This window comes from Oryctolagus cuniculus, chromosome X (genome assembly GCF_051225735.1).
Source record: "Oryctolagus cuniculus isolate XC-2025 breed Fujian yellow rabbit chromosome X, ASM5122573v1, whole genome shotgun sequence".
In the NCBI taxonomy this organism is placed as follows: Eukaryota; Metazoa; Chordata; class Mammalia; order Lagomorpha; family Leporidae; genus Oryctolagus; species Oryctolagus cuniculus.
The window spans coordinates 131,865,246-131,877,216 of NC_142888.1; the positions used below are offsets into that span (position 1 = coordinate 131,865,246).

Below are 11,971 nucleotides of genomic sequence, written 5' to 3' on the forward strand. Positions count from 1 at the left end.
GCCGAGGTCTGCGGACAAGAAACTGGTTTATTCTGGGATCTGCCCACGGCGCCGCTAGGGGTGCCGGGGGCGTGGCGGGTCTGAGGAGTGCGCCGTGCCGGTCCCGGGACAGCCTAGGCCTCCACAGCCCGGCCGTTGATGATGCGGATGTTGCGGATGATGTCCTGGATGGCTTCCGAGGTGGTGCCCTGGCCCCCGATGTCCGGGGTGTGCATCTGCGGGGCACGGGCAGGCTATGGACCCTGCGGGCGGCCTGGCGCTAAGGCCGAGGTACACCAGCTCAACACCCGCTACCGATGGGGGGAGGGGCAAGGGAGCCTCACGTTGTCGTTGTGCATGGATGCCAAGACAGCCTTGCGGATGGAGGCGGCGTAGGTGTGGAGCCTAGGGCAGAGAGGCCGCCTTCAGCCCGCGGGGCCTAGGCGGCTGCCAGGCACCTCCGGCCGGGCATCGGGAGCCACTTACTTGAGGTGGTCCAGCATCATGCAGCTGGCCAGCAGCGTGGCTGTGGGGTTGGCAATGTTCTTATTGGCGATACTCTTGCCTGTGTTCCTGGTAGCCTGGAGAGGGTAAGGCAGAGGAAGCTGGGTGGGGACACACGCACACAGGGCAGGGGCCCACTCACGCGCTGTGGCCCGGAGAGGCGCATCCTCAGACACCGAAGGCAGGCGAGCAGGTGCAGGGCCTGGGCAGGAGCAAGGGCAAAGTGCTGCTGGCGCTGGGGTTCCTTGCGGGGCACCGAGCATGCGCTGCAATTAGTGCTGAAGGCTGCACACCTTGGCGAACAGGGGACCGTGGCCTTGGAAAGAGTCGCTGGCACACTCACCGTCTCAAACACTGCATACACATGGCCATAGTTGGCCCCAGCCACGAGGCCTGGGCCCCCGACCAGCCCTGCACACACGTTGTTGACGATGTTGCCGTAGAGATTGGGCATCACCATGACGTCGAACTGCTGGGGCCGGGACACCAGCTGCAGGGCAGAAAAGGGGCTGAAGAGCAGACTCAGAAGCACAGGTGCCGGAAGCCTGGGCGTCCAGGGCGAGAGGCCCCCGAGCCAGGGCAGGGGCGTAGGGGTGTGTGTGTGCACGTGTGCACGGCTGGGGGAGCTTCCTACCTGCATCGTGGTGTTGTCCACAATCATGCTCTCAAAAGCGATCTGGGGGTAGCCGGCCGCCACCTCCCTGCAGCACTGCAGGAAGAGCCCATCGCCCAGCTTCCTGGAAGAGGAGGACACAGGACATGGGCTTGGCCCATTGCAACAGGGTGTGCTGAGGGCCCTGGGAGGCTCAGCTCTAACTGCCAATCTGCCCCTCATCCGAAACCCTGGCATGATCCTGCCCCACCTCCTCTCAGAGCGCAGGCCCAAGAGGGGATGCGAGGACAGCCCTGGGTGTGGCCAGGTCCCGGACACCAAGTGCCGGAGCAGAGGGTGGGGGCACGTACATGATGTTGGCCTTGTGCACGGCTGTCACTTTCTTGCGCCCACTCTCCTGGGCCAGCTTGAAGGCATATTCAGCAATGCGCAGGGACTTGGCCTTGGTGATGATCTTCAGGCTCTCCACCACTCCTGCCACACTCTGAGAACAGAACAGCGGACAAGAGACTCGTGACCTGTCGCAGCCCGCCCTCGGGGCGCCTCTCTGTGGGGCACGGCGCGAAGCACCCGAGTCCGAGTACTCCTGGCTTCTCCCTTGAGCGCAGGCCCCACTTCTTCGTAGCTCCTGAAGGAAGCTGGCCAGGCTCATTCCCAGCCCCTGACCTGCCAGGGTCACCCAGGCCCTGCCCACCTCGTGCTCCAGGCTACTGTACTCGCCCTCCGTGTTCTCCCGGACGATGAGGATGTCTATGTCCTTGTGCCGTGTTACCACTCCTGGCAGGCTCTTGCAGTGGATGACGTTGGCGTAGAGGTCCAGGCTGGTGCTGGGGGACACAGAACGGGGCACGGCGAGCTCCCTGGCAGCCGGCCAGGGCCGCGCCCCTCTGCCGGCAGCCCTCACCCCGGCCCCACGGAGCAGCCACCTGAGCATCTGAGCCTTACCGAAGGATGTTGTTTCGGGATTTGTGAGATGGTGGCAGGTTGTGGTTGGTTTCAATGTTGCCTATGGGACAAATGCGAGACGGAGAGGCTCAGGGGTTGCAAGGACCTGGAAGAGCACCTGGCACACAGCAGGCGCTCAATAAGGCCTTACTGGATGAATGAATAAGCGAACGAGTAAGGGCTGACAGCTGGCTGCAGACCTGGCTTCACAGGAAGTGACCACTTCTTTTATTAACAGGCTGGCCGGCCAGGGTGGCGCCAGCAAGGTCACCTTGCAGCTCTTGCCAGGCCCCACATCGAGAAGCCACTCAAGCCCAAGTTCAGGGGTAGGCAGGGGCTGCCTGCAAAAGGCCACTGCTCGGCCAAGCTCTGCCCAGTGGCCCAGGGTACCCGGAGGAAGGGAACCAGAAGCCGGGGCGGGCAGGCAGGCAGCAGCCACTGGCAGAAGGCAGGGACAGGGTGCCAAGCGGAGAGGCCTCTCTCAGCAGCCCACCAGGGCTGTCCACCCCTCCGCACCCTGCCCGACGGTGTCCACCTGAGTGCCAGGGCCCAGGGCTCCACCCCGCTTCGGCTTTGTTCACATGCTCTTCTCACAGGGCAGGTGGGCTGAGGGTGCAGAGTGCATGATGGAAACCATTGAACAACCTGCACCCAAGTGAGGGAAACTCGGGAGGGGCACGTTCGGCTCTGTGTCACGGGGTTGAAGAGAGCCTTCAGGTCACGGCTGACCCCCGCAGACAGGGCTGCCTCAGGAGGGAAGGCGGGGCAGCGGCAGGGGCACGGCCCACTGCCACCGGGAACTCAGCATCGCTGCGTGAACAGGCTCGGGGGAGCTTCCAACCACCTGGCCCCCACCCAGCCAGAGAAGCCCTGCCATCAGCTGTGGCGCCCCACGAGAACGAGTCGTGCCCGAGCCTCGCCCCAAGCCCACCTTTCAAGGCCACGCGGTTCCGACGGATGGCCATGATGGCGTTGCGGATGTCTTCCTCGTCAGCGTTGGAACTCACGTGCACCTCTTCAAAGTCCACTGGCACGCACGCATGCCTGGGACAGAGCAGGCTCAGGACAGCGCCCACAAGGGAGGAGACGCTGGCTGAAGCCCGCCGTGCACTCTGCTGTGCCGGGTGCCCCTAGCACGGGGTGGGCTTCTGGGCTCACTGCCCATGTCGGCACAGGGCGCTCAGCACCGCCCCCCCCCCCCCCCGGCTGGGGAGAAGGCAAGGGGAGGTAGGCCCAGGGGCTTCATACCTGAACACAGACTTGACGTGCAGCATGAGCTCCGGCCCGATGCCGTCCCCGGGGATCATAGTCACTGTGTGCCGCCCGCCATATTTCGCAGATGGAGGCTGCAAGGAGAGGGCCGGGGGGACTTTGAGTAGGGCCACATGGTCCCGGCTCAGCACGCAGGGGCCCGAGCCAGTTCCCGTCTCCCCACCAGTGCCGACTCTGCAGGCTGGCCAATCATCAGGTGCCAGCTTGGGACACCCCCAGCCCAGCCAAGACTGCTCATCCTGGGGCTGCCTGCCTCGTCAGCAGCAGCCCCGGGCCCGACTGGACCTGGCTGAACCCCAAAGCCACTAAGACCCCCCAAATCTCACAGGCAGAGAAGAAGAATACTCACAATTGTTTGTTGCTAGTGGGCAACAGAAAGGAAGAAGACTCAGATCAGCCAAGGATGGAGGAACAAGGCTGTGACCACGGACTGGGCCTGTTCCCTAGGGCTATGTCCAGCACAATTCAGGGCAAGGCAAAGGGTGGGTAGGTAGGTGACCTCTGGAGGCTGTGGCTCCGAGGGCAGGCCACCAGGGCCACACGTACACACAGCGTGCACACTAACACATGCAGTGTGTGCACACGCACAGAGGCAGCCTCACCCGTACACACATCCTCGAGGGCACGCGTGCATGTACATGGGCGGTACTTACTGAGGAGATGCTCCTCCAGGGGGCCTCATGGGTACTTAGAACCTGGCAAAGAGAACCCAAATGCCAGTGTTTGGGGTCGGCCCCCAGTCGGGTTGGCAAGGGCTAGCCAAGCAGTTGGTCGGGAGCAGAGACTCGCCACGGCGCCCAGACAGGCCCCCAGCGGCGCAGCACAGCGCGCAGACAGCAGCATGCACCATGCACGGCCCGACGCGCCTCCACAGCGTGGCTGAAGCACCAGAAGTCACCTCAACCCTCAACCTCTCTGCGGCCTGCAGCTCCTGGACCAGCTCAGGACCAAACCTGTGGGCAGCCTCTGCTGCTTTCTGGCTTCTGATTTTTTTTTTTCTGGCCAATCACTGCACAGCAATGCACAGCATAACAAGCAAAAAGAGGAAAGCAACCACAGCGCAATAGAGAAACCGCACTCCAGAGCCGCGACGTTCGGGCGCCTTTGTCATCTCCCCTCGTCACACCACGGTGACAGACTGCAGCCGCCTCTATGATTCGTGGCCTAGATAGATGGCACATGTCCCCAGCTCCGTGAAAGCTCAGTGCAAAAGCTAGGGCCAAACAGGCCAGATGCTCTGAAATGACCCACTGTCATGGAGTGAGAGGCTCGTGTCTCCAGTGCCTGCTGCACGCCGCCTAGCAACACAACCGAGGAGACGGCGGCAGGGCCAAGGTCCTGCTCTTTACTTGGGGATGCCCTGTGCCTGGCCCACTACGCAGAACGCAGGAGGCGCAGGCAGGCTAACATCACCTGTCTGGGTCCACTCAGCTGGCAGTCACAAGCCAGGGCCCAGAAAGAGCTGCCCACTAGGACCAGAGCCTCAAAGTCTCCTCGACGGATCTGCGTGGCGCCCAGATCCGCAGGTGCGGGCACACGCAGGATTCTTCCACTTTCTGACACTCGTGTCAATTATCTGGGTTCATCTTCTCTGCAGGCTCTCAATAAAGCTCGCAGAAGCCTTTCGCGATGCCCTGAGGCGGCAAAGCTGGCTCCCCAAGCCCTACCTCCTTCCTTCCGCCAACAGCAACGGACATCTCCCTAGGTTATCCACTGCACTGCTCCCTCCCCAACCCTCAGGACCCTGAGAGCAGCGGCCACGTCTGTCTGTTCCCTACTGTCATCTCAAGACCCAGCACTGCGGGCTGGCACGGTGGTGCAGTGGGTAAAGCCACCGCTTGCGACACCGGCACCTCATATGGGCACTGGTTCGAGACGCAGATGCTCCACTTCCCATCCAGCTCCCTGCTCATGCGCCTGGGGAAGCGGCGGAGGATGGCGCAAGTCCTTGGGCCCCTGCACCCATGGGGGAGACCTGGAAGAAGCTCCCGGCTCCTGGCTTAGCCTGGCCCAGGCCTGGCCATTGCGGCCATCTGGGGAGTGAACCAGTAAATGAATGATCTCTCTCTTTGTGGAACTCTTTCAAATAAATAAATAAACCTAAAAACAAAACAAAACAAAACTCAGCACAGCGTGTGGCCCAGAGTAAACAAGCACATCAGAAAAGCAAGAGGGGCCGGTGTCACGGCACAGCAGGCTAAGCTGCTGCTTACACGGCTGGCGTCCCATACTGCAGTGCGATTCCAGTGTCAGCTACTCCAGTACTCGGGCCCCTGCCACTTCGCTGGAGCTCCTGGCTCCTGGCTCTGTCCTGGCCCAACCCTGGCTGTTCTGGCCATTTGGGGAGTGAACCAGCAGGTGGAAGAGTCTCTCTCTATCTCTTTCAAATAAATACACCTTTTTAAAAACTGGAAAACGAAGAAAAAGATGGAGACCAGGAGGACCTCAGTCCAAATGCACCGTGCGCTGCCCTCCAGATCACCCCGGGTCCCCGGGAGAAAGCCCGGAGCAGCTGCAGCCGCAGCCACTCTGGGACCGAGGCGTCTCCCTCTAGCACATTTCCGCGCATCTGGTTCCAGGGGTGGCTGCATGGCTGCACGCCTTCCCAGGAGGTCTCACTCCGCCGGACCCAAGGCGTGCAGCTTTGTCTAGGGCTCCCAGACCAGGGCAGCCTGTCTCAAGGCAAAGCACTGCCAGTGCACCCCGCTGTTTCCCCAACAAAGGCACACACACACACGCAGCTCAGGAGGGAGAGAAATGCCTTTTGCAGACTGCAGGAGCCTGGGAAAGCGGCGCAGGATGGCCCGAGTCCTTGGGCCTCTGCAGCCAGGAGGCAGACTCGGAAGAAGCCCCTAGCTTGCACTTGGCCAGCTCTGGCCATCTGAGAGCGAGCCAGCAGGTGGAAGACCTCTCTCCCTCTCTCTGCAGCTCTGAGTTTCCAATAAACGAGTTAAGTCTTAAAAAAGAGAAAGACCTCTGGAAAGACTGTCTGTGCTGCTGTCACTCCCTCAGGGAGCAGGGGGAAGTCAGCTTTTAAACAGACTCTCACAAAGCCTCAGGGCACGGGGGAGGGGCGGGGAGGTGCACAGCCGAGAGCGCTGTCTCCGGGGACTGTCAGCAAAGTCACAGACTTCCTGAAGGTCAAAGTTGACAACATGAAGTTTCTTCCCCTCAGTGGACAGAAAGAGGCGGCCACGTAGCGGGGCAGTGGGAGAGCAAGGCCTGCAGGTCATCTCTCTCATCTCCCAGGGCCAGGGCTGGCTCGCCGCTACAGAGCACGAGCTCTGGGGACAGGAAGCCACACTAAACAACCAAGCCCTCAAAAGCACCACCGAGGGATAGAAGCCCCCACCTCCATCCCCGCCCCCGCCAGGCGGTTCCGGAGGGCGTCCGGGGCCGACAGAGAGTGGGGGGTGGGGCACGGGGATGGGGGTTACTGGGAACGTCTGATTCTCCACCCCATCGGGACAGGTGGCGAAGCGCACTAGAAGGTAACCTGAGTAGCAAGTGAGTACGGGACGAGCCGGGATACTCCTGAATGTCTCGGGAGGACTCTCACAGACACTAGGGAGCCGCCGCAGCCCAACAGATACACACCCCTGGGAGAGACGGACCGAGCCAATCTCGGCCATTCCACAGCCGCATACTCACACCCACACTCCAAACACCTCCCGCCCTCTCCCCCGACGCACAGAGACAGCAGAAGCGGCCAATCAACCCTGGCCCTCTCCCTGCCTCTTAGCGGGGCCCGCATCCAATGGAACATCAGACCGTTTTAGGAGCCTCTAACCCGGCCCGGCCGTAAGGGTGTGCGAGGCCCCGCGTAGCGGACGCTGCTGCTGCGCCGTGGCCTGCTCCCCCTCACCTCCCAAGGACGGCTGAGGACGGCTGGCTTGAACACCGCCCTCGCGACGGCACCTGCAGTCGTCGTCAACTTCAGCGCCATGTTGGAAAATGAGAGCCGCGGCAGATTCCAACAGTTATGACATCGCTATCGCGAGAGTTCGGCGCTGGGCGAAATCCCCACGGCAGACGTGCGCCCGGCGCTGCGCATGCGCGCAGCCGCTCCGGTGGCCACGCCCCCTTCCGGTGCCTGGAGCGTCGCGGCTCCCGGCCGCGCTGCCGCTGCCGCTGCCGCCATCTTAGGGGGGGCGCGACAAGCTGGGCCCCTGGCTCGGGGAGGGGACACGTCAGTGCCCCTAGCGACGTCACGAAGCCTGGCCCGGCCCGCCGGAGCATGATTGGCTATCGCGGCCGCTTACGCGTCGCGCTTCCTCGTCTGCCCCTCGTGTTCAGGCGAGCTCGCTCTTTTTCGCGTCGGCAGAGAAGAGGCGATGGCGGCGATGGCATCTCTCGGCGCCCTGGCGCTGCTCCTGCTCTCCGGCCTGTCCTGCTGCTCAGGTAGCGGCCTGGCCGGAGTTTATTTCTGGCGAGCCTCTGTCCCACGGCAGGTGGTGCTGGGGGGAGGAAGGGTGCGGGCGAAGCGAGGGCAGGCCCTTCCCGGGGCTCGCTGTTGCAGACCGGGCCTTTCCCCGAGAGGTAGCCGGCGTCGCGGCGCAGCCACCAGTGGACCACACGCACGTTTGCCAAGCAGCCAGGCTGCGGGGAGAAACAGTCAAATCCTTCCGTCATCCGCTCGTGATAAAGAGCCGCAAAGCCTACACTGTGGGCCCCGGCTGTCAGCTCCAGCAGGGAAGGTGACACACGTCGCAGCCGTCGCCTGGCTTCAGAGGGGGGTCGGGCAGGATCCACCTCCGGCAGTGCGGAGCGGGCCAGGCTTCCCCAGCAGGCCAGAGAGCCGGAGTGTGGGGCTGAAACGGGCAGCAGGGGCCTTGAGTGCTTCCGAGCCCCGGGGCAGGGTCGAGGACAGCCTGGAGTCAGCCTGGAGTGTGGCTAAAAGGGAGTTGTTGCACATTCACGCTGGTGCCAGCCCGGCCCTCCCGACTGCCCGCACCTCTCTCACCCCGCAGTTCCCTGCCCTGTACCAGGGATGTCTGGCAAGAGACATAGCTGGCCGTGAACCCCTCGGGGGCTCCATAGGGAAAGGCCCAATGGAGCGGCAGGCAGAGAAGACTGGCCCCCAACTCACTGCCCCCGCACCCCCCCAACACACACCCCCTCCACCCCACGCCCCGGCATGTTCCTCCTGCCCGGAGCCAAAGCGCTGTCCGGCTTAGCGCACTTGAGCCATCTCTCTGCCTCCTGTCCGCCACCTCGGTGGCATCGTCCTTTCCCACGGGTCCTCAGGGCTGCTGGAGGCAGATGCCCTTCCCGTCCTCTGGACTGATCCTGGCCTGGACCCCGGGGCTCCCTGTCGTGGGTGCCAGCACTGAAGCGAGCCCCCTGCACACATTCGCCCCCCTTCCGCTGGCATGAGTCCTCACTGCAAAGCCCTCCCTGTTCCCCCAGCCTTCCCCCCCCCCTTGCCATCGCACTCGTGCCTGACCCCCGGCTGTGTGTCGCACACCTCCCGTGGCAGGGGCAGGAGGGCCCTTGTGCCCTGGCTCCAGCACGCCCACGCCGGCCTTGCCTCCTCCCTGCAGCAGAGGCGTGCGTGGAGCCCCAGATCACCCCTTCTTACTACACCACTTCTGACGCCGTGATTTCCACCGAGACCGTCTTCATCGTGGAGATCTCCCTCACGTGCAAGAACAGGGTCCAGGTGGGGCAGTGCGGCTTCCGCCAGGAGGACGGAGGGGCAAGAGGTGGGCGTGGCCAGGGGTGCTCCTCTTGGAACTCAGTTCCTGGGGAGCAGGAGGGGGCAGGGCACAGCAAGGCCCCTTTCCTACGGGCCTGCTCTGCTCTGGGTCTGCGCTGCGGGAGAGAGCGAGGCTCACGCCCAGCCTCGCCCTTCTGCTCTGGATGCCGCTTGCCAGAGAGAGAGAGTCTGGGTGTGCCGCAAGTTCGGGATTGCACAGGCCCGCGTTCCTAAAAGCCCCAAGCGGGGAGTAGGCCCTTTCTGAAGGGCAGCCCTCCTTGGGCAATGGTGGGGGTCTCCCTGGCGCCAGCACCCCCTCGCGGGTTCCGGGAACAGACTCGCTCCCAGAGGACACAGACCCAGAGAGACAGTGCCAGCAGGCGGTGGGTGTTGCTCTCCCAGCGTGGCTCCGGTTGTGCCAGCCTCACCTCTTCGGTGGTTGCATGGTGCTCCTGGCCAGAGAGAGGAGGTGACTCCCCTTTGTCTTCTCACCTAGAACATGGCTCTTTACGCTGATGTCAGTGGAAAACAGTTCCCTGTCACCCGGGGTCAGGACGTGGGGCGGTACCAGGTAAGCGACGGCAGATCTGCGTGCTCTCGGGGGCCCACTGAGTGTCGCTGTGTCACGGCCCCCTCACGTGCACCCTGCCCACCCGCCCAGGTGTCCTGGAGCCTGGACCACAAGAGCGCTCACGCGGGCACCTACGAGGTCAGGTTCTTTGACGAGGAGTCTTACAGCCTCCTGAGGAAGGTGAGGACTGCTCGGGACCTGTCGTCCTGCAGCTGCCCCTGCCCTGCTCACCCTGCTGTCCGCCCCGGCTGGCACTGGGCGGGGGCTCACCGGTGCAGGGCACAGCGACAGCCCCGTCCCGTGCTCCTGCACGCCTGTGCCACCTGCCCCTCGTCCCTTCCTCTCCTCCCCTCGTCACCCCGTTGGCCACCTCTGACCCCAGCCCCTGCCCTCCTTTGCAGGCGCAGAGAAATAATGAGGACATTTCCATCATCCCGCCCCTGTTCACAGTCAGTGTGGACCATCGGGTGAGTGGCCTGGCTCCTCGCTTGGGGGTGTGGGGTGAGGGAAGGTTCTGTGCTCTCTGCCTGCTGGGCCGTGATTGGCCAGTGAGTCTGTGCCCCCGAGGGAAGCTGAGCTGGCTTTGATCTTTCTTGTAGGGCACTTGGAACGGACCCTGGGTCTCCACGGAGGTGCTGGCCGCAGGCATTGGCTTAGTGATCTACTACCTGGCCTTCAGCGCAAAGACCCACATCCAGGCCTGAGAGTGGCAGGCCCCTCAGCCCTCCTTCCTTAGTGAATAAACAGTCACTGGGCGCTACGAGCGGCGCGTCCAGGACCCAGGGCTGCTGCCTTGTGTCGCTCTGCTTTTCCCACACGGTGCGATCTGGGGGCCAGCTCCTCGTCTGCCTGGACAGCAGAGGCAGAGTGGCGAAGGACGCGCTCCCTCGCCCAGTGAAGCCTTCCTGCCTGCTTCCCGCTTGCCCAGTGGCCACCTTCTCCGAGTCCCTGTCCTGCTCGCTGGCAGGGCCTGGGGCTGGGGGCCCGAGGATTGGCCCGTCCTTCCTAGCACACATCCACTGCTGCCCTCGCCCTGTCCCTGGGCTGCCAGCCTTCCGGCGCTGGGCTAGGGTGGGACCCTTAGCCTTTCTGGCCGAGCCTGGGCGCGAGAGCCGTGAAGGGGCTGCTCTGCCCCACACCCCCACACCCAGCAGCCAGCACCGTGGGTCACACGCGGTGGCACGGCCAGCCCCATCTTCATGCTGTGCCTGTGTTAGGGGCCCCACAAAGCTTTCCAAGCTTTGCTTGCTGATGCAGGCGGGGCCCGCAGCTGCAGCTGCAGTGTGCAGCACACAGCTGTCTCGGGGCGGCCCTTCTGAAGCGGGCTGCCCGCTCCGTGTTCCTCCCCGGGCGAACACCACTGCACCTCTGAGGAACCCTTTGCTCTCTGCACATTGACTGTGCTCTCCCAGCCTCTCCCAGCCCGCTTTCCGGGCACAACAGCTGGGGCGGGGGTGGCACTGAAGGCCCTGGGACCAAAGAGGCCGGTGCACATCTCCACTGAGCCCTTTGCAGTGTGAGGGAGCAGTGCCTACTCCAGGGCGTCGGGGCATTGGTGCAGCCGCCATCCCCCGGCATGCACTCGGAAAGGCGAAGGCCCCGGACCTGGGAGGACGGGTGCCTCGGTGCCGAGGCCCTCCCCTGCCCGGGCTGCGCCAGCGTGCAGTGCAGCGAGGATCACTTTCGACCCAGCTTTGCCTGCTGAGGGCTGTCTCCGCACTGGAGAGGAACCTGGATTCCCACCCAAAGGAATGGGCAGGCCCCAGGAAGAGCTGTGTCCTCACCCAGGAGACCAGCGGTTGAATCCTGTGCCACGCGGTGGGCTCATTGTATAGTGCAGTGAGCCCCAGCAGGGCGCACTGTCAGTATCCGCGAGGCAGGAGGCCTGCGTGTGGGGGGGGGGGGTAGCAGGCACAGTGGCAGCGGGGCCTGAGTGGGAAACCGTTCCCAGGCCTCAGTAGCTGAGTGCTGCCAGTCCTGGTGCCACCTCTGTCTGAGCCAGGTAAGTGACACAGTGCCCTCCCTCTGGCCCACATGTCATGGGAGGAAGAGCGGGGTGCCCCCAGCGGCTGCAGAAAGGCCAGGGAACGGTTGGCCTGTGACCAGCTCCAGCCAGTTCTCTGCAGCAGTGCGCTGGGATCTCTATGGGCCCTGAGTGTCCCCTCAGCTGGAGAGGCCCTGGTGTGGGGGGTCGGGGGAGCCATCATTCCTGTGGCCTGGCCTCACCTACAGGCCAAGCCTTTTCCCTTGTCTTCCTCCCATGGGAGGTTTGTGACGGGCCTCACCGCCCTTGAGACCCAGCCTCCTCGGAGTCCTGCAGTTTTCATTCCCGCCCATCTCGACATGTTGTTGGGCGCTGGAACCCATAGGTCTCTGGCTGGGGGAGGGG

General features: G+C 63.7%; 2 protein-coding genes across 6 annotated transcripts; one reads left to right on the forward strand and one right to left on the reverse strand.

Annotated features, from left to right (window-relative positions):
* Window positions 1–9: 9 nt before the first annotated feature.
* IDH3G (isocitrate dehydrogenase (NAD(+)) 3 non-catalytic subunit gamma) lies at window positions 10–7,269 on the reverse strand. Of its 4 annotated transcripts, none has more exons than XM_008250275.5 (12): window positions 7,179–7,269; window positions 3,967–4,008; window positions 3,290–3,387; window positions 2,973–3,085; window positions 2,042–2,102; window positions 1,791–1,923; window positions 1,447–1,580; window positions 1,118–1,220; window positions 827–973; window positions 466–560; window positions 324–384; window positions 10–215 (listed from the first exon to the last, which is right to left on the reverse strand). In XM_008250275.5, exons 1-12 carry the CDS (start codon window positions 7,257–7,259, stop codon window positions 114–116), a joined length of 1,170 nt encoding a protein of 389 aa, XP_008248497.1. In that variant the 5' UTR covers window positions 7,260–7,269; the 3' UTR covers window positions 10–113. The 4 variants fall into 4 exon arrangements, with proteins under 4 accessions (XP_008248497.1, XP_017194045.1, XP_089179796.1 ...); NM_001171363.1 differs by having other exon boundaries at window positions 114–215; window positions 3,952–4,008; window positions 7,179–7,259; XM_017338556.4 differs by lacking the exon at window positions 3,967–4,008.
* A 378-nt stretch (window positions 7,270–7,647) lies between these two features.
* SSR4 (signal sequence receptor subunit 4) lies at window positions 7,648–10,372 on the forward strand. 2 transcript variants are annotated; one of them, NM_001171364.1, is made up of 6 exons: window positions 7,648–7,714; window positions 8,857–8,975; window positions 9,508–9,582; window positions 9,673–9,762; window positions 9,984–10,049; window positions 10,182–10,286. In NM_001171364.1, the coding sequence occupies exons 1-6, from the start codon at window positions 7,648–7,650 to the stop codon at window positions 10,284–10,286; spliced, it is 522 nt and encodes a 173-aa protein (NP_001164835.1). The 2 variants fall into 2 exon arrangements, with proteins under 2 accessions (NP_001164835.1, XP_089179797.1); XM_089323671.1 differs by lacking the exon at window positions 7,648–7,714 and adding an exon at window positions 7,839–8,010 and having other exon boundaries at window positions 8,793–8,975; window positions 10,182–10,372.
* The last annotated feature ends 1,599 nt before the right edge of the window (window positions 10,373–11,971 follow it).

Coding starts and splice junctions, on each gene's coding strand:
- SSR4 (NM_001171364.1), top strand. CDS start 7,648: ATGGCGGCGATGGCATCTCTCGGCGCCCTGGCGCTGCTCCTGCTCTCC. Junction 8,976..9,507: donor CGTGCAAGAACAGGGTCCAG/GTGGGGCAGTGC, acceptor CTTCTCACCTAG/AACATGGCTCTTTACGCTGA. Junction 9,583..9,672: donor AGGACGTGGGGCGGTACCAG/GTAAGCGACGGC, acceptor CCACCCGCCCAG/GTGTCCTGGAGCCTGGACCA.
- IDH3G (NM_001171363.1), bottom strand. CDS start 7,259: ATGGCGCTGAAGTTGACGACGACTGCAGGTGCCGTCGCGAGGGCGGTG. Junction 1,581..1,790: donor ACAGTAGCCTGGAGCACGAG/GTGGGCAGGGCC, acceptor TTCTGTTCTCAG/AGTGTGGCAGGAGTGGTGGA. Junction 974..1,117: donor TGGACAACACCACGATGCAG/GTAGGAAGCTCC, acceptor TCTGCCCTGCAG/CTGGTGTCCCGGCCCCAGCA.